The following is a 26,757-nucleotide window of genomic DNA, read 5'->3' on the forward strand; positions in this document are numbered from 1 at the left end:
CATTAAGCCAAGGAGGCTTCTCAGCCTTCGAAAGGTTTACAATACAGTCTAAACTCGATCGCAACCAAACAGCCGTGCGCGGGGTACTACGTCCATACGCGGCGAGCGTGTGACTAACTTTATTTTTGTGAACGACTAATATGAACATGTATCATGCGTGCATGGATACATTTTTTCAATCTACAAACTTGTTTCAAAATTCTCCCTCCGCCCCAAAATAATTGTCTCAAGCTTAGTACAACTTTATACTAGAGCTAGTACAAAGTTGAGACACTTATTTTGAGATTGGGGGGGGGGGGGGGTATATGAATAGTTTAAAAAAAATTTGGTAAGCATTTTTAATACATAATGAACATTCACAAACATGTAATTATTTTTTTAATACACGATAAACCCTTTTACATACATGGTAAACCTTTTTAAAAATATGTGATGCACATTTTCACATATGGGATGAACATTTGTTAAATACGCAATAAATATTTTTCAAAATACAGGACAGATATTTATACACACAAATCTAAATATTTATTTACATGCCTTAATATACTGTTCTCTATTTTAAACTGTTTTTATTTCTATAATTTATTAGTTGAATAAAAAAAGGTGAAAAATATATAAACGAGTAAATTGGGCAGCGGCCCACTTACGCTGGGGTGTGCGTTGCTCTTCGTATCCGGCGCCCTACGCGCGGAATAGGAGGTCCCGGTCGTCGTGGGACGTGGGAGACCGAAATCACTTCCTCGCCCCAAAATCTTGTCGACGGCGCCGCCGCCGCCGCCCCCGGCACCTCCTCCCGAGGCTTGTAGCGCTTCGCGACGGCAGCACGCCCTGTCCCAGCTTGTTAGCTCCGACGCAGGTCCTCTTTGGCGCCCTCCGTGTCCAGTCTAGCTCGGCCGGCGATGGCAGCGGAGCAGCGGTCGGAGAAGAAGAATCCGCCGCCGGAGAAGAAGGCCCCGCTCCCGAAGGTGGTCACGCTCAACAAGGCCCTCAATTTGGTGAGCCCCGCATCCCTCAAAAAGACCCGTCGGTTCCTCTTCCTCCTGTTTCTCTCCTAGCCAAGATGTGTTCGATGCAATCCTCTGTGCTTAAGATTGGTCGCACCTGGTATGTAGTATATTGTACATAGAACTTGCAGCGCTCTCTGTTATTTCTATTTAGGTGATTGCTGTGTCTCCAAAGCAACCGATGCTGCGCCGAGAGCCATCGCCACGATGCCGTATATGTTTTTCTATTTGTTGAGTGCTTGATAGGATTGTGTATCAGTGTATTTGTTGAGTGCTTGATAGGATTGTGCCATACTCACCCATTTCATATGTCATTCTTAGGCCCAGACATGGGTGGACAAAATGAGCTCTCTGGAGCCGGATGAGCTGAATGATAAGGATTTCGAGGGTCGGCCGTCAGGGTATATAATTCATCTATCCTTCTTTCTTAGTATTCATGTGTAATTGGTTTATGAGGCTGACCAATTTCGTTGTAGGCTTGGCCTTGGTGCTAGAGTGGCGCCAAACGCGAAGCGGGCAGCTCCCACCAATCCAGTGGAGAGGAGGCTGCTCAGGAAGGTGAATGCGCAGAAGAGGAAGTCAGCGGAGGAAGAGAAAATAAATACTCAGGAGGTGAATGAGGCGAGTGATGATGATAGCGGTGAGCCTCAAGGTAGAACCAGTGCTTGTAGCAAGAAGAGGGAATTGCCTTCCGTTACTTCAATGCCATTAGGGAAGAAGACCAAGTGACAGTTTGTATGCACGGAACCCTCTAAATATTCATACATGTCTTGATGTTCTAGTCAGATTTTGACAAACCCCTAGGCGATTCTATTTTACCAGCTTACACCCTACAGTGGGTATTTGTTAAATGTAAGGGCATAGCTGGGCTGGATATTTGGCAACTCAATTTGAGCAGTTCCAGTGTTGTCCGTCTGAAGTTGAATAGAGCCTGATTTTCCATTTGATTCCCTGAAATTTCTGCTCCATCCATTCCAACTTCATGTCAGACTTGCTATTACTTTATATATCCTAGAATTTTTATTTCTATTGACAAAATTTCTTTAGATGTTGCCTTATAGTATAGGGGCAAGAAATAAACCCTTGTTTCTCAAGACCAAATGTTTAAAGGTCCATCCAGTGTTCGTTATTATGACTGTTTAAGGAACATAGTTTGTAAGGTGTTTCTTAAAATTGCTTTTCCGCTACCAATGTCATTCCCTAAAAGGGGAACCCATGTGGAAGTGAAGGATGAATGGTTCCTTCAAAGCGGACACCTCCTACAGGTTAGTAGTTTCCGAACCTTCTTGATGCAGTATTGTGGCTGGGGAGCAGAGGATGCTAGAGAACCCCTACGAGTACATTAGCAGATGGCCCTCTTAAGGCTACCAGTGCAAGGTTTCTGAATGTTTTGAGTTTTGAGATAATGTATGAGTGTCAGGCTTCAAATTAACGGATGAGTCCATGCTGCTGCGCCGCACAACGCCAACCCTGTAAGTATCAAAAGTTTCCGAATAGATACTTTTTTGTAAGTATCCCATGATGTTATATTTTCTTGTCCATTTCGTAAGGTGCCCAACATCCTGGTTTCTCTGCACTGTTCCATTAATGCACACACAAAAGAGCTCCAAGTTGAATGACTTCTCCAGATGGCAGTAGGCAGACAAACTAGATTCAGCGAGTAGTGAGAAGACCATATGAATTTATTGCAAAAATCTAAGGTGCATGCTTACATAGAGAAAATAGGGGAACAGGGAGGGATATGTCTAGCTAGTCTGGGAAACTGTGAGAACTTAGTCAGATCCTTATTTGAAGTAGTGCTTCTGTCCTTGGTAACAATCTTCCGTTCTGATCAACAGACCATGTCCTAGCACGAGAGGATGTTGATATGACTCGAAGTCGCTGCCATGGCCAGCAGGCGTATCTTATTCTTCTTCGGGCACTGTCTCTCCCTTTTCTTGCATGTGTATCTTCTTGCTCTATCTGCCTTGTCAACTCTTCTATTCTCTGTTGTAACCCAGCAGATCTACTGTCAGCAAGCTTAAGGCATGCATCTGCAGCAGCTTGTGCTGCCATTGCACCGGCGGCTAATTTCTCTTTTAGCTGTATCTTGCTGTTTGCAGCATCTAAATCTGCTTTTACTCTTCGCAGTTCTTCTCTGAGCAAGGTCACCTGAAAAGGTAGCTCGTTAGAACATGTACAGCTCCTCTCATGAATGACTAAATGAGAGATGTTTTCCTATTGCATTTATCGCAAAGTGCAAACTCAAGGATTTCAAACTTACGATTTTTAAATTAATAAAAGTTGGACATGCTTATATCTTTCAATTTTGTTCTAATTACTTTGAAGGAGCATCATATTTTCATATCAATTCTCTAATGATGTTATGCTCAATTGTCATTTATCAATCTGAGAAGCGCATTTCTTGACCTCAAGAGGTCCATTTTAATGAAGCTTAGGTCAAACTTATTCCTCTTGGGTTACCTCCTGGTTCAGTTCTTTAATGGCAGCTTTTCCAGCTTCTACTTCCAACGCACATGCCTCTTTCCATCGTGCAGCTTCCTGTTCTACTTCCTTTACCCGGACATTGAGCTCTTCCACCTTAGGTATGAGAAAGAGACTTCAGATCCTGGGCAATTACAGGGCTAGAAAATAAAAGAATTTACATAAATAAATAATACATATTGTTATACACTTTGAAGTAGGAGAATTTCCCGTTCTCTTAGATCCTGTATGTGCGACTCATGTTTGATTATCTTCTGAGCCTGTTGAGCAGCGAGAAGTTGCAAATGATCACAATCTGACCTGTTAGAGCAGTTTGATGTTATCAGTTAGCATAGATTACAGGAATGCCCTTTAGTGGTCCATAAAAAAAATGGTAGACATCTTTGGTCGGCGACTACCTGGACTCGTCTAAGGCCTGTCTGAGGTCATTGATCTCATGATGCAGGTTTTTCAGTGTCTTACCAACTATTGAAGCCTGAAGGGGGATGTGCTGCAAGGCGATTAAGTTGGGTAACGCCAGGGTTTTCCCAGTCACGACGTTGTAAAACGACGGCCAGTGAATTGTAATACGACTCACTATAGGGCGAATTCGAGCTCGGTACCCGGGGATCATAAAATGGGGATTACATGACGATTACTTCACAAATAACAACTATGTACTGTATTTTGTAGTTGGTGCTTGGGGCTATTATCTAAACAACAAAACCATTGCAGCTACCGAGGAGTGATGTAGAAATACTTACCAGACTGTCAACCTCCTGTTTACTTTCTCTTCCATTAGATGCTGCACTGGCGCTGGAGCTGCTCATCTCATCTCCTTCTGATTCTCCACTTATCACCTCCATGATGAAGCCAAAGCCAACCTTCTGCAACCCCTTCTCAGCAATCTGCAGGATTGAACTTCTTCTCTGATCGCCGTCGCCCTTCAACACACGAAGGCTATTCTCCGCCGCCTCCTTCTCAGTTACAGCAACTTCCAACATGCTCCTAATATCCTGGTTCTCCTTCTTTAAGCTTGATATCATACTCTCCATCCTGCATCTCTCCTTCCTTTCCTTCTCCCTGCACTCCGAGAGCCTGATCTCCACCTCCTTGGCCAGATCATGGATGTTATGAGCCTCCAATCCCAGGAATTCCAGCCCATCCTTGGGATCAAGATTCGATCGGCAAGAAATCATTTCTGCTTTCTCTTCAGAAGCTCTACCCAGGATATTCTCAAAGATCTCACCCGCCGAGTGGAGCGACACGACAATCTTCTGCACGACAAACTTAGTTTGGTGATCCATGGCTGGTATCTGCAGATACTTGGTGCAAGAGAAGAGAAGGGAAAGCTTTTTCTGGTAGGGAAGCAGGACATAGCTGACAGTCAAAGGAAACCTTGAAGGGTAGTTGGCTGCTCCACTGCCTGTGATTTTCTTCCTTGGCACATGTTCAGGATTGTGCCATATACACGTCCTCAGTATATGACTCAAACTCTTTATTTTTTGATTCTTCACGCTCCCCGAATTCGCGCAAATTTAACTCTCTTTCTTAAGAGCGGAAATGTAAATCATCCAGTTTCCCTGAGCATGCAAGTTCCCAAACATTTTGGAAGATATTTCATATTTCCTACGTACTACCATACTTTGTCACCGTGGCTTGATTTTTCAGCTCCATGGTTTGTAACTCCCGTGTATACTCGATACTTTGTACTCTTGTAAACTGTTAATGTGCAGCTAGTGTGCATAAAGCCGAGTTGAGGCGGTCTTGATTAACCCTGCTCTGCTTTCCTGTAAGAAGTGTTTGCAGTGACATATAGTATATCCTTGTACTAGCGAAAATCTTCTAACAAACTTTGGTAAGGGACATTTCCGTCGAGGAATTAATCATGCTCCCCAACTTGCTGTCATGTGAAGATTATGTAACAAGATAAAATTGCCAGAGAGGATTTTAGTGAGGTATTTTTGTTCATCAATGAATTAATTATGCTTTCTTTGTATTCTTAAATTATGCTTTTGACTCGCTCTTGTTGCTCCTTTCAATGCTTATGTGGGATGCTTATCTAGGAAAATGAATGGCCGAAGAGAATTTCGGTAAGATATATATACTGTATTTATGAGATTTTTTTAGGGGGAAGATATACTTATGAGTTTGTTATGCTGGCCAACTCCCTGTCATTTCTTTTATAATGATTACGCCTGATGGTTATCTATAAAAAAATCTGTATTTCCTCTCACCACTTTAAGTTGGAAGCGACGTATACAATGCTACTTGGAGTACTACCAATAGCACTGCGTCCAAGTGGATGGCGCCCTTAAATACGTGCAGTCTAACTCTGATGATGATATTATTCTATTTGTCTAGGAAAGTATTTCCTATTTTGTAAAAAAGATCTCTTTACAACATGTTTATTTAGAAAATTTGGAGTAAATTTTAAAGTTGCATCCTGTCTAGAATATCACGTATTTTGCTGCTGCGGTAGTACCCATTCGGCACTTCACCGTTGAGTCACACAACCGGAAATAGTCTAAACTTGCACACTAAAATATACTCCATCCGTCCTAAAATAAGTGTCTCTACAACATTAGTACTAAAGTTATACCAAAATCGATTCACTTATTTTGAGACGGAGGGAGTATCTCTGGTCCTTTTTACTTTGCGTATTAGATTTGTAGTCAAAGTTTTTGAAATTTGACCATGTTTATACAAGAAACTACGAACATTCATAATACAAAATCAATATCATTAGATTTATCATAGAATATATTTTCATTTTACATTGATTTGATATAGTAAATGTTGATAAATTGTAATATAAATTTGGTCAAAGTTTCCAAGGTTTGACTTCTGAGAAATATGCAAAGTAAAAAATGACCAGAGGGAGTATGACAATATGTTGAATGATGATTTTAATGGTATTTATTTAGTATTTTGAATGTTAATATTTTTGTATACACTTGATCAATGTTGTAGTTCACAGTTGAGTGGCATTAATTAACTGGGCAGAGCTGCATAATTTATGCACTTCCGTTGCGTCGGCACGGCTCGCACGGCGGGTCTTGAATTATGGCCAACTGCGAGCTCCATTCATCATGTCTGAGTATGACACCATAACCAGTGTACCCCAGGAGATCTAGACCTGTGTCTACCTGACAATTAATCACAAGAGAGCATTGAAAAGTTTGTGGTGCACAAATTGTAAGATATCTGAGGTTAATTAATAGTCGCATTCAATACTTCAAGGAGAGTTTCTCAGGCTGCTGCCAATGTATGGGTGCTTAGAGCATCTCCAACAGGCGCCGGTCGCGCCGCGCGCAAAAAATACATATGCCGCGCGCGCATTGGCTGGTTTGGCGCGGCGCGCTGCGCCCGCTCCAGCAGCCCGCGCGCGCCGCTCCAGCAGCGCGTAAAAAAAGCAGCGTGCGCTCATTCTAGGCTAAAATGTAGGCATTGGAAAATAGATAGATTGCATAGATTTTAAAACGATACAAAGGTATTTTACATCCGAAACATAGATTGCATAATAATTAAAAACGACAAACGATAAAAAACAAGATAGATTGCATAAAAAAACTACTCTAAGTCGCTATCATCACTATCATCACCATTATCCTCCTCGGCGGTGTCGTTCGAGGTATCCAGTCAGATGTCCAACCACCGATCATCGTCCGGCGCGAAGAACGACTGCCCACCTGCTGCGACGAGATCGGACTGCGCGTTCACCAACGCCTTGCGCCGACGCCTGTCCAACCGCGCCTCGCGGCGCCTTCGCGTGTCCTCCTCGCGACGCCTTGCCAAGTAGGCCTGCTCGTAGGCGACGTCCTCCGGGTGGCGGTGGCGCCACTCCGCCATGACCCGCTCGTCCTCCTGGGCGACGAGGAGGCGGCGCTGCCGCTCGGCGTGCTCCGCACGGTCTTGTGCCGTGTTCAGACGCGGCGGCGGGGCACGGTCGAGCGCTTGCTGGAGCGTGTAGACATCCCTGGAAGTTCATCTGGCCGCGTGGCCGGCCTAGGCGCCACGCTGCCGCGTCATACGCGCGGCCGGTCTCGCGCGCCGTCCCGTACGTGCCGAGGCCGAGCCGGAGATCGCCGGAGCGTATCTCCGCGTAGTAGCCGCCGTTGGGGCACAGGCGGACGCCGCGGTAGCCGGACGCTCCTCGGCGGCGCGGCGGCATGGCGGCGCGGCGGTGGCGGGGTGGCGGAGGCGCGTCGGTGGCGGGGCGCTGGAGCGGCGCGTGGCAGAGAGAGAGAGGAAGAGGAGAAGAGGAGGCGTGGAGAGGCGCGTGGCGCGCGCCGCACTTTATAGGCGCGCCGGAAGCGGTGCGCAAAATATGGCGCGCGAGCTGGCGCCTTTTCGCGCGCGCGCAAGCAGTTCCCGCGCGCGTGGTTTTCCCGCCGTCGCTGGAGCGCGGCAAAACGCCCCGCGCGCGCTAAAGGCTGCGTTTACCGCGCGCGCGTCGTTTCGCGCGGCCGTTGGAGATGCTCTTAGATGAGGTGCTAAGCACATTAAATAGCTTAGCAACTATACTCCCCAATGCATAGGTACTTAGCTTATGGTTGCTAAGCTTGCTTCATTTAATGATTTAGCAACTAAATATCTTCATGTATTGGTGGGCTTCCTTTCTTTAAATGTTTTGCCTAGGTTCACACGCTTAGCATTGTTTTTTTCTGAGGTCATCACAGTTATCTCTTCTCTTAAATAACTCGTCACATCAGTTTTTTTTGCCTACATGGAAGGCTTAGCACCTGTATAAGATAGAGCATTGGAAGGGGCCTCATAAACAATACAGTACCAACCAATGTGAAATAATGCTACGACATCTGTACTAAAATATAACATGTTTTTGTTTAGCCTAAAAAATGACTTATATGTAACTTTTGACATGGAGAGAGTACAACATCAAAACATTCCATCATCACGACCTGTCTGCCGCTCAAGTTACCTGTGGTTAGATGATTATGTTTATGTTTCCGGTGGTGAAACCAGTCCATCGGGGTTTAAATTCTAAACTTGACATTGATGTTCATATTTTTCTGGATTTATTTTAGTCTTTTCACCGACATTTGTTAAGTGGGAAGAGACGTCCCCATCTGATTACAAGGCGCCTATGATAACTTTATCAATTCCAAGATAATTGTGCTAGCTCATTCTCTCGGGAGCGCTTATAAAGGTAAGGTGCACATGCCTGTGTTTATTAGGATGGGTGTATGTGCATATACGCAAGCGACTTCGATCATAGCATGTTAAAGAAAAATGAATATATGAAGTTGAAGGCGAAGGAAACAAGTAGGTTGTGTAAACTTGTCGGCTGTCACCATTTGGCAGTTGGGAGTCAGAGTGAGATGGTTCCTGTATTTAACTGGGTGGAGCTACTGGGTCATAAACCTGCGTCACGTCGGCAGCTCGACCGCATGCATCATACTCCAACGTTTGACGGACGGTCCTAACTAATAAATTGCAGCAAGCTAGCCAGCCAGACGCGAGCAAAGCTGAGCTAGCTGGCACCTTCCACTCGATCGGCTGGGGAAAACGAAACAAGATAAAATGAGCAGTGCTATTCCTACGTAAAGATTTTACAAAATCTCTACGTATTGAGTCTAATGACGGTTAGCTGAATAGCTGGGGTTGTTACAATCAGAAATAAGCTAGGCAGATTTTTCGTAATAGTACTTCCTCTGTAAACTAATATAAAAGCGTTTAGATCACTACTTTAGTATTCTAAACGCTCTTATATTAGTTTACGGAGGGAATACTAATTAAGTAGGAATAACATTTGCATGTCAAATCCGTATCAGCTTAGTTTTTTTTACAAGGATTTGCCGTGCTTACTAACTAAATTTATCATCCTTTTTTTTAGGGGTGAAAGAGCTTTATTCCATTGTTACAGGGTTACAATCACGAGCCAATATAAATCATCATTAAAAAACATTCAAGTTGTCGTGCCCTAGAAAAACGTTAGCGCGATAACATTGCTGCAATAAAAACATCCAATCGCAAGCAAAGCCATCCAATAATGCATGCATGTGTATCTGAGGCTGGTCACAATGGGGAGGAACTTAGAAGTAACATCACACACTCCAATACAACTTTGCTTATGTGACACATATTTAATGAAGAGAGATATGCTTGTGGTAACTAGCTAAGGGCCTGTTTGGTTTCAATAAGACTAGCCATAGTGGGTAGTAACATAGAGTAGTAACATGCATATGTTATTAGTCTATGTTACTACCTCTATAGTGGGTAGTAACATAGAGGTAGTAACTTGAGATTTTCATTTATTGTTTTGTGGGATCTATACTAGTACTTCAACTTTGTGATCTATATGTGACATGTATCAATATGAAATTTTGTTTGCCAGTACCCATATATAAATACAAGAACACAAATTTGAACGAACCCATAATAAATAATAAGTGCCAATATAATATAATTAAAATATATAAAACATGTTTAGAGCCTTATGCTCTATGTTAATAATAAATGCCAACATGGATCAAGTCTCGAATATAATCTATCGTCGCCCAAACTTTCTCCATATATGCTCAATCAAATCATTTTTTAGAGCCTTATGCATCGGACGATTACGAATTCTAGCATCTCTTTGAAGTACCTCGGCAAATATTGGCATGTCACCATGAGTAAATACTGATGGGAAAACAATTGATGAGCCTGCTTCCTCATTCAAATCAAGCATATTCCCCGCCTCTTCTTTTTCATCCTCAACTATCATGTTGTGTAGAATGATGCAGGCTAACATAATATGATGGAGATCGCCCCGGTCATATAAACGTGCCGGGCGCCGTAAAATAGACCATCGCGCCTGGAGCACACCAAATGCACGTTCCACATCCTTCCTTGCACCTTCTTGATGTTTAGCAAACAACCTCTGTTTTTCTGTTTGAGCCATCGGTATCGACTTCACGAATGCTGCCCACTCTGGGTATATTCCATCTACAAGGTAATAACCAAGTTGATATTCCTTCTCGTTGACATTATAGTTCACTCGAGGAGCTTGCCCTTTCAGTTGCTCAAGGAACAACGTCGACTGATTAAGCACGTTGATGTCATTGTTGGATCCAGCAACACCAAAAAATGCATGCCATATCCAAAGATTCTGAGAAGTAACCGCCTCTAGAATAAGAGTAGGGACGCCTTTATACCCACTGGTGAATTGTCCCTTCCACTCCATGGGACATTTGTCCCAACGCCAGTGCATACAGTCGAGGCTTCCTAACATGCCAGGAAACCCACGACTCTCTCCAATATCAAGTAAGCGCTGCACATCGTTGACATTGGGTTTTCGCATATACTCATCACCAAATATATGAACCACGCCTTTGACGAACAGCTTTAAGCACTTAATTGATGTGCACTCGGCAATCTTCAGGTACTCATCGAGAGCGTCCGCGGGAGTACCATATGCCAATTGGTGAATAGCTGATGTGCATTTCTGCAATGGAGATAGTCCATCACGGTCAAGAGCATCTTTCCTTTGCGTGAACTCTGGAGACCACTCTCCTAGTGCATGTACGATACGCTCGAAAAGGGGCCTTCTCATCCAAAATCTTCTACGAAATACCTTCTTCTTGTAGGTAGGATCATCACAGAAATAGTCGCGTACCAATTGCTCAGCAGCTTCTTCACGTGGCCTGTTCACGTAAATCCTCGGACCACTTCTGCTTGATCTTCCTTGAGCGTCAAGGCTTTCCTCCACTTCTATTGCGATCTCCTTGGCGAATGAGTCTAACATGTCCATCTGGACAAGGTAGTGATCTAGTGTGTAGAGGGAGGAAGGATCAATGATACTTGCTTCAGCTTCATCATCGGAACCATCAGCCGGTTGATTGGTATCCATATTTTGGTGCCCTTGTACAGGATGCTGCACTTGCGGAGGTTGAAAATTATAATTATGCATTGGAGGGAATTGTCCAAAACTTAGCAAGTCTTCAGGTGCAGGGGTGTACATTGGCCTCCCGTTACAAATATCAGAAGTCATGAGCATAGTACAGTAGCAATGAAATTTTGTACAACACCTCATCTCTCTAACAGAAGTATTGTAAATATTAAATTATCAAGAGCACTAAACGAATTCATGAGGTATGCAATTGGATTTGGTCAGAAACAGACTTAAACAAGATATTTTTTAGGCTACTATAAAAGATAGACTTAACACAGAACACATCTATTTTGGTGACCTGGAGTATTTGGACTGTTCGAAATGATTGTATTTGGTCAGGTACATAACTTATTCCTCTTTGTATCAAAGTCTAACTTGTAAATACTTATCTTAATAAAACTGCAGTAGGACAATCCTACTGTTTCTGCTATATATGAAGCATAATCAATCCTATGTTCAAAAAGCATGTCCTAACTAGTGTCTCGATGTGATATATCACTTGTTCAATGAAGAAAGCAAAAGCAAAAGGATGTCAACTGAAGCTCACGGTTTTGGTAATTCAGGCCACACCTACACACGCTAAATCAGACTTAGAAATTCAGACTTAGATGTGAGTAAAGACTTGGCAGTACAGAAATTCCCTAAAGATCTACACACGCTGAATCAGGTATTCGAGCTAAAGGAATTGCAAGTGGCGAAGATTGAATTAAAAGCAGAAATTTATACCATGTAGGGTTTGCAGTAGAGGATTCCATGAGAGGGACGTACATGTACGGTGGTGTGGAGGGGCTGGCGGACGAGCTCGTCGGAGCGCCGGGGTAGAAGAGTTGCTGTGGCCAGCGGTTGGCGCACGAGCTTGCCGGGGCGCCGGGGATGTGCTGCTGTGGCGGAGAGGTCGCCGATGACCGGACTGGTGCCGCCTCCTTACGGGCACCAGACTTGGCCATGATTCAGGTGGACTCGCGTCGCCGGCCAGTGCTGCCGCCGGGCGGCAAGACGGAGAGCGGGGCGAGGGAGATGGAGGCGGCAGGGAGGGAGAGGATGGAGGCGGCAGGGAGGAAGAGGATGGAGCGGTGGGGAATTTTCCTTCACGGTGGGGACGCCGCAGTGGATCGATTTGCATTAAAAAATTGTGGGACCAAGCGCGAAGTTACGGTAACCAGCTATGTTACTGCTATACTCTCTCTCCTCATTAAATCATTGCCACGTATGCAAATCTGTTGAGTTGGAATCTATGTTACTGCTAAGTTACTACCCACTATGGCTAGTCTAAGTCACCCGACTTATAAGTCAGGTGACTTAAAACTAGTGACTTATAAGTCACGCCTGTTTGGTTGTCACCTGACTTATAAGTCACCTGACACACCTTTCCACATCAAACAACATCATGCAGGTGGTGGGACCCACGCAAAAGGGGATGATTTATAAGTTTTAAGTTGGGGTGGAGCAACTTATGACTTATAAGTTGGGGTGACTTATAAGTCGGGTCTGTTTGGCAAAATAAGTCACTTTTTTCACTTTTCAACTTATAAGTTGGTGACTTATTTGGAACCAAACAGGCTCTAAGTTACCGGAACATCACACACTTCAAGAAACAATGAGTCTATAACCTAATAAATACATCGTTGCATGACGCTACATAGATGTTCCTACTCACTATAAAGATAGTAACATAGTCTAGGGAAGTGTGTAAGTTACTAGCTTATGTTCTTACTCTTTGTGACCAGCCTGACACCTTAGAGTCGGATGGAAAAATATAATTTGGATAGATGTCCACCTGACAATATGGATAGAGTAGTAAAAGGTCTGGGACAAGTATCAACCAAATTCATGGTGTATTGATTTACACCGTCACACTCACGCACGGTCTGGACTTGCATGATAATAATACTGTATACATAACCATTTGTGATTCTTGCAGTGTTTCGTAAGCGGCCATCTTTATAAGTTTTAATAGATACACGAGCATACGAAAATTCGTAGGAGCGGACGAGCTCGCACGCTCCTGGAATCGCTAGCCGCTCGTTCTCGCCGGGATTGGGCCGTGTCAGGTATTGTCGGGTATATACGTTGTATACTGGGCTTTGCAGGTACGACGGGACCCACATGATTAACAAACGGGTTTATCACGGCGTAGGAGCGAGGACGTCCAGGACCAACATGTGCGAGCCGGCACATGTGACTGGAAATACCATGGTTGCTCCACGTCCACGCCTATACTTTGGCACACCAACTACGTCAACTTTTGATACATCAACTTTTGCATGAGCGGGCAGTAAAAGCATCTCCAACGGGTTGCCGCAAAACAGACCTAGTATTCATTGTATTTATTAACTCAAAAAAAATGTCAAGCCGCTTTGCGTAAAATAGAAACCACTTTCCACTAAATAGAAATCACTTTCTGTCAAACTGAAACCGGTTTTTGCCAAATAGTAGCTGCTTTTCGCCGACAGTAAAGTAAAATGACAGATGATCTAGATAATATAGATTGCCATGCTCTTAAAAATATATATTTTTGTGGGTGTCTTAAAAAAATTGCCATGCTATATACATGCGAAGGTGCCATAAACATTATATAAAAATTGTTAATGTATATGACAGGACCCTCTAGCGCAACCCAGATGACCTACGAACCCATTGTACTTGTAATGGCAAGTTAAGAAGATTTTGCTTTGTGAAAAAGCATGGAAAAAATATTAACAACAACTTTTCTAATACTCACATGGAAAATTTCAAAATTGTTTTTTGCTATTTCCCTACAAGCGCACACATTCATTTTTTCTGTTCACATGGCAATTTTTGTAATGTTCGCATGGCATTCATGAAAAAAAAAATCTCTATAACGCGTAACAATTCTCGAAACACCCCTACTATATTTACACCATGGCAACTATTTTTTTGTATGACTTTGCTGGCAAAACTAGATAGTGGACCAAGGCAACTCCAAATTTTTCTGCTATCTTTTCATGTGATGAAAAATTCATTTCCCTATTTTTTTTCTAAAATGATGGCAACTAATGACATAGGAAAATTCATAGATTTTGTACAATAACTTTTACATGCTAGGTTCCAAAAATATTATTTGTGATGTTAGCCACAGACAAAAATGACACGGCCGATACAATAAATTTTCCATGGTCAGATATAATAAATTTGCCATAAATACAATTTTTGAAATGTAGTATAAAACTTAAACTGCACATGGCGAAAACATTAGAAAGTTTTCCATGGCTGGTTTATAGCTAAAAAGCAAGTAAAACTCTGTCATGTAATGAACACAGATCTAATACAAAGGTTTGCCATGACATGTCTATATATGTATTGCAAAACTTAAGGTGGCATGGCGAAAAAGATCTTATTTTTTTGCCATGGTAACTATAGAGATGTGGAACACCTACTTAAGTTGCCGTGGCAAAAACATATTAAAGTTTGTCATGGCTATCATATAGTTGTCGTACAAAACTTAAACTGCCCATGTCAAAAAAAGAAAAGAAAAGAAATTGCCATGTCAAAAATTATAGCTACAAACCAAGTAAAATGTCATGCCATGTACATAGTTCGAGGAGAGTAAGAAATCATAAATAGTCAAAGCCAAAAAATTACAGCATGCCAAAAATGGCAAATGTGTGTAAAACTTACCATGACACTACTTGCCATGATGTTGAGAAAAAACAAAGCATTGCAATTGCGTATTACTTTTGCTATGATCGATACGCAAAATTATGCCATCATGCTCTTAAAACCAATGCACATCATGGCAAAATTAAAGAATTTTGTTCTCTTCAAAAAGATGGCAAATTTAGTTTTTTCCATCAGTGCATGGCAAATTTTGTAGGAATTTTGTTCTCTAGAAACAGGAAAATTTAGGAATTTGCCATACTACTAAAGAGAAATTTGCCACATGTACAATAATGGCCAAGGAATCTACAAAAAAATGCCATGGTACAAACAATAAATAGAGAATTTGCTATGGTTTCTACAATAAAAATGTCATTATAAATATGTTTTTTTGCATTTGTCATGGTCATTCAAAAAAGAATACCTGCATTTGCCATGTGAACACGGCGATATATGTTAAGGTGACATGGTTGTGTACTATTTGTTTCAATAATTGCCATGATATAAAAAGCACAATTTGCTTCAAGAATTGCCATGAGACAATTACAAATTTGTTTCAAGAATTGTCATGATTTAAAAATCAGAATTCGTAAATTGTCGTGTGACAATTACAATTTTTCCTAAAATTTGCCATGTGTTGAGGGACATAATTTTCTGAATTTGCTGTGTGACCAATAGAAATTTCTTTCAAACTTGCCATGTTCAAGAGGAAAAAATATTCGCTCACGAATACCATTGACCCTACAAGACGTTTCCAAAAAATGGCCAAGGTAGATACAGATCAGAAGCGTAGACATTACTACTATGCTTCAGATGCCATCTTCCCGTCAGAGCCCCATGTTGTCATGCCAGTAAGGTGGACCTGAACCTAACTGAACGGGACTGAACCTAAATAGAGAAAAATGAGATTATGCTCACATCTTGACAGTACTACTACACTTCACATTGGAGTCGCCGCTGGAGAGGGACGATGCGACGCAGAGCAGCGATAAGATCGGGGAAGAGCTCGGGCGTGTCTCGTGGAGACGGAGGCTAGCTATACCTATACGTTCGGCACTCCTCCTCCTGCTCCGTCTGCTTTTGCATCTGCACGGTTGAGGCAACCTCGCCGGTTGGCAGCGGCGATGCACCCGCGTGTGCGTCTCCCTGGTGTGCGTGGTCCCAACGAAACGCCTCGTCAGTTCCCATCACGGCAAGGCCGGGCACTGTAACCCTGCTATACGGGTCAAGGGCCGTATATCAACTAGTATCTACACTTTTAAACTCACCACGTATTAATGCCAGCCCCATGTACACGCTGTACCATTGGTCCACGTACCAGGAGCAAACGAGCTCGTCCACGCTATAGCCGTTCTCCACGAGCATACGAGTGTATCTACCCTGTGTTGTGCATTTTTTTTTATCTTTGGAACAAAAAACATAGCACCAGCAATAGAGATACGGACATTTCCTATGGCTGGCTCTATATATACGATACCAGCCGTTCGGTGTTTGGCCACGCACGGTACACGTACGGAAATCTAAGAGCATGTCGCCGTCCAGGAGCAGCTCACCGGCGATGCAACGGATGATTGCGCTGGTGGCACTGTCTCTGCTCCTCTCCTGCGGCGTCCACGGGCAGGTGGTGCCGGCGGTGATCTCGTTCGGCGACTCGACCATCGACGTCGGCAACAACAACTACCTCCCCGGCGCCGTCTTCAAGGCCAACTACGCGCCCTACGGGGAGAACTTCCGGCGCCACAAGGCCACCGGCAGGTTCTCCGACGGCAAGATCGTCACCGACATCACCGGTACGTCAGTTACATATGCACACTCATGCATGCATATCCTGCAACTGTCACTCTGAGCTATGAACTTGTAGTTATAGTTATACTCGGTGTGTAACGTGTTTGGAGGTGCATGGTTTCTGCAGCTGAAACGCTCGGCTTCGAGGGCTACGCGCCGCCGTACCTGAGCCCGCTGGCGTCGGGGAAGAACCTGCTCACCGGCGCCAACTTCGGCTCCGCCGCGTCCAGCTACTCCGACGACACGGCGGCCATGTATGTAAGTATACAACGGGCACATCTTCAAAAGCAGTTTGTTTTGGACTAAAAATGAGATTGGGACATGTCAGTGGGAAACACGACTTTTTTTTATAGTTATCGGCTGTGCGTATTTATCTGTAGGACGCAATAACGCTGTCGCAGCAGCTTAAGTACTACAAGGAGTACAGGTCAAAGCTGGCGGCGGTGGCCGGGCGGCGGCAGGCGCGCACCATCCTCGCCGAGGCGCTGTACGTCGTGAGCACCGGCACCGGCGACTTCATCCAGAACTACTACCACAACGCCTCCCTGTCCGCCCGCTACGACGTCGACCGCTACTGCGACCTCCTCGTCGGCATCTTCTCCTGCTTCGACGACGTCAGCACTCCGACTCACCGGCCCATCACAGCATCTCTCTCTGAGGGTACGTACGTGACCCTGTGGCTGTGGACATATTGCAGGAGCTGTACAGGCTGGGGGCGCGGCGGATCGGCGTGACGACGATGCCGCCGCTGGGGTGCCTGCCGGCGACGATCAGGCTGTACGGCGGCAAGGGCCGGAGCGGCGGCGGCGGGTGCCTGCCGAGGCTCAACCGCGACGCCGAGACCTTCAACCGGAAGCTGAACGCCACCGTGGCTGGTGAGGCGGCACGCGGGGCTCAAGGTGGCCGTCTTCGACGTCTACACGCCGCTCCGGGACCTCTCCGAGAGGCCCGCGGCGCAGGGCTTCGCGGAGGCGAGGAGGACGTGCTGCCGGACGGGGAAGGCCGGGACGAGGGTGTACCTCTGCGACCCGGCGACGACGGCGGCCGGGATGTGCCGGAACGCTAGCAGCTACGTCTACTTCGACGGCGTGCACCCGTCGGAGGCCGCCAACCTGGTCGTCGCCGAGTCCCTGGTGTCGGCGGGCATCGACTTGCTCACCTAGTAAGCTGCAGCTGCTGCAGACCGACGAACTTATCTGCCAACATGTTTCCTACAAAGTGTATCCATGACTGTAGCAATTAATGCTTCCAATATGTTTCCTACAAAGTGTGAGCCCTTGTTGCTAGCTATGTGATTTGGCGAAAAGCATAATTTGTGGGAAAATGTATGTTAATTTATTTTTCAACTCAAGTGAAGCTCTCCCTTTCAGCTATATATACGACTCCTCCGTTCACAAATACTATAAGGCCTCCTTTGGTTTGGAGGAATTTCATAGGAATTTTAGAGGATAGGATTTTTATAGAATTTTTTTCCTTTAAAGCCCTTTGGTTTATAGGAATAGATTCCTATTCCTACATAGGATTGGTTCATATCCTTCACATTTCATAGGAAAATAAAAATGAGTCTACACTCAATGAAAAAATTCTATCTCGTTTTCTATTCCTACTCATAGGATTTGAGATACATGCCATCTCATTTCCTACAAAATTCCTATTCATATGATAATCCTATCCTATGAACCAAAAGATGCTTAAGATGTTTTCAATGTTTCAGAGGGAATAGCTTTTCTATTATCTAAATAAAAAGAGGGAATAGCTTTTTGACGGGAACAAAATGTACGTATAGACTGAAGTGGGTGAACAAACACACTACAAATCAGAAGGAAAGAATAGAACAACTTATAATAGTGAACAGAAGGAATGGCTTTTTGACGGGAACAAATTGTTTAGCGCTTGCATGGTTGTCTTCTGGCTCTGGCACAAGTAATATATATGTTGTTATAAACTTTCAACTCATCTCATACGCCGAGAAACAAAAGACAAACTTTAGCAAATAACCCATAATCTGAAACCCGGAGTGCTCTTAATTTTTTTTTCAAAACATGCATTGGCAGGAGCACTGCCTATCCAATTAGGAGTGAAATAACAAAGTTTGGCCGAGGGATATGTACACTGGGCCTTTACCTAGAAAAAGAAAAACGCGCTCAATTAACCAGTACAAGTACTACATCACTAGTAGAAAAAGGGTCAAACGTGAAGCACATTAGTGTCGGTTTGTATTTGAGCCGGCACTAATGTATACATTAGTGCCGGTTCCAACGGATAGCCGGGCCGCTTTCATTAGTACCGGTTCGTGGCGAACCTTTAGCACCGGTTCGTGCCACGAACCGGTACTAATGAGAGTGGTGGCAGGATGTTGTCAGACTGGGGCCCCTCCAGCCCCTTTAGTACCGGTTCTTGGCACGAATCGGTACTAAAGGTCGTCCTACATAAACCCTTCGTCCACCCGAACTCGCTCTGTTCTTCTCCTTTCCCCTCTCCTCTCTGTTCTTCCCCTCTTCCTCTCGAGTTCATCACACATTTTGCCCAAAATTTGTCAAGATTTGAAGGCCCCCATCCATTCAAATGATCACAAAGGTTAGCAACTTTGTCCTTTCATCTCTCATTGCTAGATTATCTCTTGCAATGCTTTATATAGTGATTAATTTGTGAGTTTAGTAATTTGGGAGGATATATATATATATATATATATATATATATATATATATATATATATATGCTAGTATTTGATTTATATGCAATTTGAGGTCAAAAATAACACTTAGTTTGCATATGTAGGTGTGGTTTACTTAGTGCCTTCTAAATCTCCGTCGTAACCACCGTCGATCGCCCGCACCGTCTCGTCGCCGGCACCACCTTGTGGTGAGCCTCTTGTTCATGAAATTTTATATAAAAATTGATGTTTGTGTGATTTGGATATATAGTTACTCGTATAATTATCTTACCCGTACGTTGTTTGTTATACATATAGTGCCATGGTTTTGATATCCGTCCCCATCGGCCCTCGTCCTTGTTATGATTCGGATGTGGTATATATATTCTATTTTAAAACTATTTGCATTTCGTGTTTATGATAAATTATGCCCATCAAGTTGACATAGAAATTTTTTCTAGGAGGTATGTGAACCGGAAATTCCAACCGACCCTATTGTCGAGAGGTTAAATTTAGTTGAAAGAGAAAACGAGTACTAGAAAGAAAAATTGAAAAGAATTGAGGGGGAGAAGATGGAATTGGAGTTGCATGTTGCCGATGTCGTCGATGATCACAAGATCAAGATGGAGAAAATGCGCTTGAATATTAGAAAGATTAGAAAATATGCCATCGATAGTGAGGCTTGGTATCATTATGCTGTTGGATCCATTGTTACCTTAGTTGCGATCTTGATCGTATTTGTTGTTGCATTTAAATGCTTTAGCTAGAGAGTTATTTGTTTGTTGCATTTAAGTGTTGTATGAACTTTATGTATGAACTTGTATTAATTTGGTCTATTCGGTGTTGTGTAATGAAGATGAGCCGGCAATGGATGTACGATGACCGATGCTCTCCCCAGTTCGTTGAGGGCGTGCATGCTTTTCTGCTTGCGGCTGAGGCAAACAAGCGGGCGGATGGTTTTATGCCTTGTACATGTGCTCGCTGTAAGAATGGTCACAATTACTCTATGTCAAGAACCATTCACGTCCACCTGTTTAAGTCCGGTTTCATGCCCCACTATAATGTTTGGACCAAGCACGGAGAAAGAGGGGTTATGATGGAAGACAATGAAGAAGAAGAGGACGACGACAGCTATCCTGGCCATGGGTTCCCTGAATACGATGATACAATAATGGGGGAAGAAGCTGAGCCGGTAATGCAGGAAGAAGCTGAGCCGGCAATGCGGGAAGAAGCTGAAGAAGAGGCATCAGATGAGCCCGTTGATGATCTAGGTCGGGCCATTGCCGATGCAAAGAGAAACTGCGCAAGATTTGGAGAAAAAGAAGTTGCAGCGCATGTTAGAGGATCACAAAAAATTGTTGTACCCGAATTGCGTAGGTGACAAGAAAAAGCTGGGCACCACACTGGAATTGCTGCAATGGAAGGCAGAGAATGGTGTATCTGACAAGGGATTTGAAAAGTTGCTGGTAATGATAAAGGATATGCTTCCAAAGGACAACGAATTGCCCGAGAGTACGTGCGAAGCAAAGAAGGCTGTCTGCCCTCTAGGGTTAGAGGTGCAGAAGATACATGCATGCCCTAATGATTACATCCTCTACCGCGGTGAGTACGATGATTTGAACGCTTGCCCGGTATGTGGTGCATTGCGCTATAAGATCAGCCGCGATGACCCTGGTGATGTCGAGGGCGAGCGCCCCGGGAAGAAGATTCCTGCCAAGGTGATGTGGTATGCTCCTATAATACCACGGTTGAAACGTTTGTTCCAAAACAAAGAGCATGCCAAGGCGATGCGATGGCACAGAGAAGACCGTAAGAAAGACGGAAAGTTGAGAGTACCCGCTGACGGGTCGCAGTGGAGAAAAATCGAAAGAAAGTACGGGAAGGAGTTTGCAGATGACGCAAGGAGCGTATGGTTTGGTCTAAGCGCAGATGGCATTAATTCTTTTGGGGAGCAGAGCAGCAACCATAGCACCTGGCCTGTGACTCTATGTTTGTATAACCTTCCTCCTTGGTTGTGCATGAAGCGGAAGTTCATTATGATGCCAGTGCTCATCCAAGGCCCTAAGCAACCCGGCAACGACATTGATGTGTACCTAAGGCCATTAGTTGAAGAACTCTTACAACTGTGGGATGGAACAGGTGTACGTGCGTGGGATGAGCACATGGGGGAAGAATTTGACCTAAAGGCGTTGCTGTTCGTGACCATCAATGATTGGCCTGCTCTCAGTAACCTTTCAGGACAGACAAACAAGGGATACCGCGCATGCACGCACTGTTTGGACGATACCGACAATATATATTTGGCTAATTGTAAGAAGAATGTGTACCTGGGACATCGTCGATTTCTTCCGAGCAGGCATCCCGTAAGAAAGAAAGGCAAGCATTTCAAAGGTGAGGCGGATCACTGGACGAAGCCTCGCCATCGTACTGGTGCTGATGTACATGATATGGTCAAGGATTTGAAGGTGGTCTTTGGAAAGGGTCTTGGTGGACAACCTGTTCCGAATGACGCTGACGGGCGCGCACCCATGTGGAAGAAGAAATCTATATTTTGGGACCTACCCTATTGGAAAGACCTAGAGGTCCGCTCCGCAATCGACGTGATGCACGTGACGAAGAATCTTTGTGTGACCCTGCTTGGCTTCTTGGGCGTGTATGGGAAGACAAAAGATACACCTAAGGCACGAGAGGACCAGCAACGTATGCACGAAAAAGACGGCATACATCAGGGTCATGCAAGCTACGCTCTTACCAAAGAAAAGAAGGAAATCTTCTTTGAATGCCTGCTCAGTATTAAGGTACCGTCTGGCTTCTCGTCGAATATAAAGGGAATAATAAACATGGCAGAGAAAAAGTTTCAGAACCTAAAGTCTCATGACTGCCACGTGATTATGACGCAACTGCTTCCGGTTGCATTGAGGGGGCTTCTACCGGAAAACGTTGGATTAGCCATTATGAAGCTATGTGCATTTCTCAATGCAATCTCTCAGAAGGTAATCGATCCAGAAATCATACCAAGGTTAGAGAATGATTTGGTGCAATGTCTTGTCAGTTTCGAGTTGGTGTTCCCACCATCCTTCTTCAACATCATGACGCACGTCCTAGTTCACCTATGCGAAGAGATTAACATTTTGGGTCCTGTATTTCTACACAATATGTTCCCCTTTGAGAGGTTCATGGGAGTCTTAAAGAAATATATTCATAACCATGCTAGGCCAGAAGGAAGCATCTCCAAGGGCCGTCAAAATGAGGAGGTCATTGAGTTTTGTATTTACTTTATTCCTGACCTTAAACCGATTGGTGTTCCTGAATCGCGGCATAAGGGCAGACTGGATGGAAAAGGCACGCTAGGAGGGGAACAAATAATATGTATGGACGGACATTCTCTCACTGAAGCACACTACACAGTTCTACAGAATTCCGCCTTGGTGGCTCCGTATATGGATGAACACAAGAATTTGCTACGCTCCAAACACCCAGAGCGGTCTGATGACTGAATTACACGTGAACAAACCAGGAGTTTCGCCAGCTGGTTGCAGACACGTACCATGCATGACATCTCTATTGAAGATGACCTGTACTTGTTTTCCCAGTTACTATCTTCGAATATAATGACTTTCAAAGGGTACGAGATAAATGGTAATACATTTTACACGATCGCCCAAAATAAGAAGAGCACCAACCAAAACAGTGGTGTCCGCTTTGATGCAGAAACCAAGACGGGAAAGAAAACATATTATGGTTATATACAGGACATATGGGAACTTAACTATCGACGTGGTTTGAAGGTCCCTTTGTTTCGGTGCAAATGGGTCAATATGACACGAGGCGGGGTAACGGAAGACCCGCAGTACGGAATGACAACAGTGGATCTCAACAATCTTGCGTATGCAGACGAACCATTCGTCCTAGCCAATGATGTGGCACAGGTTTTCTATGTGAAGGACATGTCTACCAAGCCAAGAATAAGAAAAGATAAGGAAGCGAATGCATCGTACGATGAGCCAAAGCGGCACATAGTTCTTTCTGGGAAGAGAAACATCGTGGGAGTTGATGACAAGACAGACAAGTTAGAAGATTATGAAAAGTTTGATGAAATTGCTCCATTCACAGTGAATATTAACCCGAGCATCCCGTTAAATGATGAAGATTTTCCATGGTTACGGCACAAAGGGACACACGCGAAGAAAAAGTTTCACACCCAAAGATCTGGGATGTGATCGGCTTCACTATCATCACTTTCTTCTGTGTTTCACACCCAGAAGGGAATCTCGGTAATAGTTAGGGTAGTTAATTATGTGTTTTGGCATTTGAAACGCGAAGAAATTTTATGTGCAAACAAATTCTTTCATGCCTTTACTGATTTTTAAAGTTAAGTTATTCACAAACTAATGAATCACATTAATTTCAAATAATTCAAAATTTAAACTATTCAAATTTGAAAACTACGAGCACTAACAGAAAGTTTGTAATTTTTTGTACCTAAAGCAAAAATATTCACAAAGAAACTCTAAATACACAAAAAAAAACAACTCAAAAATAAATAAAGCAAAAAAAAATAAAAAAAAGAGCCTGCCTACTAGGCCAGAGCGGTCTGCATACGACTAGAAACCCAACCTGTTGTTGGGCCAGGATGCAGGCCCGCAAAGGCCCAGTAGGCCAACAGGGCAGCACAGAACATGTAGGCCCAGTAGACCTGCTTTGGAGAGGAGCTCGAAAAAGCTACCGCACGGGGGTTTATAAACCAGTGCAGTCGCCCCTCGGCTAACGAGGTGGGACTAAACTTGCGCACCGCACCTGCGCCAGCGCACCCCCTTTAGTACCGGTTCATGGCACCAACCGGTACTAAAGGGGGGCCTTTAGTACCGGTTGGAGCCACCAACCGGTACTAAAGGGGGTGCGGTTCCCGCCGCTTGGCCTGGCCAAAACAGGCCTTTAGTACCGGTTGGTGGCTCCAACCGGTACTAAAGGTGCCTTCTATATATACAACACTTACGAAAATTTCATTCTCCCTCTGTTTCTTCCTCTGTTTCCCCATTGAAGCACCGCCCGGGCGCCCCGATCGATCGACGCCGTCGCCGTCGCCGCCCCCGTCCCCGTCGCCGCCCCCGTCCCCGTCGCCGCCCTCGTCTCCGTCGCCGCCCCGGGCCCGTCCCCGTCGCGTCGTCCCCGCGTCGCCGCCCCCGCGTCACGCCCTGGCCCGTCGCCGCCCCCGGCCGTCGCCTTGCCGTCGCCGTCGCCGTCGCCCCGCTGTGAGCTCTTCCCCTCTAACCCCTCCCCTCGCCCCCGGCGGCCACCATGGGCGCCGCCCCTCCCCGAGCCCATACACACACACACACACACAAGCATGATGAACACACACACACACACACGTACATATGTATGAATTAATGCATGTATATATTAGTATATACGTATTTTGTATGTTTAATTAGTTTAGATTTTTTAGATTATTATTTTTTCACTAGTATATATGTATGAATGCATGTTAGATGGATATAATTAGTGTTTAATTATTATGGAAATTTTTTATATAATGTTGTTTTTCAGTTTTTTAATGGATGTATAAAAGTTGTGTTTTCTGTTTTTAGTGTTAGATGCTTAATTAGTATGAAATAGCATATAGAATTTTGACATATGCAATGATAGCATAATTAGTGTTATATAGAATGTTAGAAATTTTAGTTATCAAAATCCAATCATTAAAAAAATGTTACTTTTTGCGAGTTGAAGATATATTAACAAATCGATCTTTCTTCTTTCAGCCATCCGGATCGAGCAAATCTTCAGGCAACAGGACGAAACGAGGTCCGAACAAAAAGTTGAAGGAGGGCGTAAAGTATAATATCAAGGCAATCAAACATAATGGCGAACCATTAGCACCTAAGAAGATTGCGGACAAGTTCGTTCGTCAGTGCGGAGTTCTTGTGAAGGACTAACTCTCGATCTCCCTTCAAGAATGGAGAGAGCCAGCAAAGCCACGTCCAGATCTTACTTTTGTCGATGACAGACAAAAAAGTCTGCTTTGGGATACTCTCATGGAACATTTCACCCTACCAGATCATTTCACAGAAGCAGATGTGCCGAGAGTCAAGGACGCTGCTCTTAGGAAGATGGCGGTTGCATTAAGAACCACAAGAATCGTGAATGGGACAAGTACGTCAAGGGAGGAAGGAAGACTCCAGTATTCGAGGGAACACTAGAGAATCAAAGTGCTCATTGGGACGATTTCGTGAAATTCAAGGATTCAGAATTATCTAAGGAACGGTCAAGAATAAATAAGGCCAATGCCGCAAAAAAGGATAAGTTCCATAAGCTGGGGCCAGGTGGCTATGCGGTGGGAATGCCTAAGTGGGATAAATCTGAAAAAGAGATGCTGGATGCAGGTGTCACTCCAGAAACATTGAGCTGGCCCCCCAGGTGCAGGATTTGGTTCTATGCGCATGGGAGGGAGTTGGACCCGAAGACAGGCAAAGTTTCCAAGAAGGCATGTCTGGACGGAGCCGGAGATAAGCTACTTGTTGCAATAGAAGAGGCTCGATCCGGGTTGTTCGAGCCCAACAGAGAGAACGACGAGCTTACGCGTGCCCTGGGAAATCCTGAACACCCCGGAAGAACACGAGGCATGGGCGCTATTCCGTGGTATGAGGGGTTTTCAGACTGGAACGCCGACTACAGAACCCGTGCGAGAAAGAAGATTGTGGAGGAGAAGAAGAGGAAGATGGAGGAGGAGCAGAGGAAGCTCGACTATGAACGCCTTCAAGGCCTAGAATTAGCGCACGTGGACTTGGCAATCAAATTCCAGCGGCAGCAGGAGCAGATCGACTCACTTAGCCAGCAAAGGGGGTCTCAGCAGCTGCAGCAGCTAGCGGATGATCCAGTATTGGATACCACCGCCCAATCCATGCCGAGAAGCAGCGTGGGTTCTGCCCCGTTTGACGCAATGCTGGATAGATACCCCGTGGATGACATCCGGAGAACACTAACTGCGAGCTACACTTCAAAATTAAGAACATATCCTTGAAGGTGGCGGACGGCGTTGCTTATACAAATTCCCCCGATGCAACCTTCCATTGCAACCTGATTCCAGCAGGCTATGCTCGTGTCATGGTTGATGAGGCGGTGGACCAATATTCGGGGGCTAGAGCTTGACATTCCTGGAGGTGACGAGGAGCACACACTCGGAGATGCCAAACATCGTATCATCCTATGGAGAAAGGATTGCATCATCTTTCGAAGGCCACCGACACCGCGTCACCCGACTCCTCGTCGAAGTCCGCCACCGAGTCAGCAGACTCCCGCTCCTCCAAGTCCACCAACGCGTGAGGCCACTC

General features: G+C 44.6%; 3 protein-coding genes, 1 long non-coding RNA gene and 1 pseudogene across 4 annotated transcripts; 2 read left to right on the plus strand and 3 right to left on the minus strand.

The window, feature by feature from the left end:
* The first annotated feature begins 689 nt into the window (after positions 1 to 689).
* On the plus strand, positions 690 to 1,954 carry LOC125524721. Its single transcript, XM_048689763.1, has 3 exons — positions 690 to 998; positions 1,329 to 1,408; positions 1,484 to 1,954. Exons 1-3 carry the CDS (start codon positions 903 to 905, stop codon positions 1,734 to 1,736), a joined length of 429 nt encoding a protein of 142 aa, XP_048545720.1. The 5' UTR covers positions 690 to 902; the 3' UTR covers positions 1,737 to 1,954.
* Positions 1,955 to 2,659: 705 nt separating this feature from the next.
* On the minus strand, positions 2,660 to 5,028 carry LOC125524720 (uncharacterized protein At3g49055). The gene is made up of 5 exons (XM_048689762.1): positions 4,235 to 5,028; positions 3,890 to 3,966; positions 3,680 to 3,791; positions 3,471 to 3,587; positions 2,660 to 3,158 (listed from the first exon to the last, which is right to left on the minus strand). Exons 1-5 carry the CDS (start codon positions 4,775 to 4,777, stop codon positions 2,784 to 2,786), a joined length of 1,224 nt encoding a protein of 407 aa, XP_048545719.1. The 5' UTR covers positions 4,778 to 5,028; the 3' UTR covers positions 2,660 to 2,783.
* A 4,932-nt stretch (positions 5,029 to 9,960) lies between these two features.
* Positions 9,961 to 11,028, minus strand: LOC125524206. Its single transcript, XM_048689280.1, has one exon. It carries the CDS (start codon positions 11,026 to 11,028, stop codon positions 9,982 to 9,984), a length of 1,047 nt encoding a protein of 348 aa, XP_048545237.1. The 3' UTR covers positions 9,961 to 9,981.
* Positions 11,029 to 15,651: 4,623 nt separating this feature from the next.
* On the minus strand, positions 15,652 to 16,344 carry LOC125523249. The gene is made up of 2 exons (XR_007290149.1): positions 16,254 to 16,344; positions 15,652 to 16,131 (listed from the first exon to the last, which is right to left on the minus strand). It is a non-coding gene; the product is annotated as an uncharacterized LOC125523249 (long non-coding RNA).
* Positions 16,345 to 16,480: 136 nt separating this feature from the next.
* LOC125521243 lies at positions 16,481 to 18,141 on the plus strand (annotated as a pseudogene).
* The last annotated feature ends 8,616 nt before the right edge of the window (positions 18,142 to 26,757 follow it).

The sequence above is a fragment of the Triticum urartu genome, chromosome 7 (assembly GCF_003073215.2).
Source record: "Triticum urartu cultivar G1812 chromosome 7, Tu2.1, whole genome shotgun sequence".
Lineage (NCBI taxonomy): Eukaryota > Viridiplantae > Streptophyta > Magnoliopsida > Poales > Poaceae > Triticum > Triticum urartu.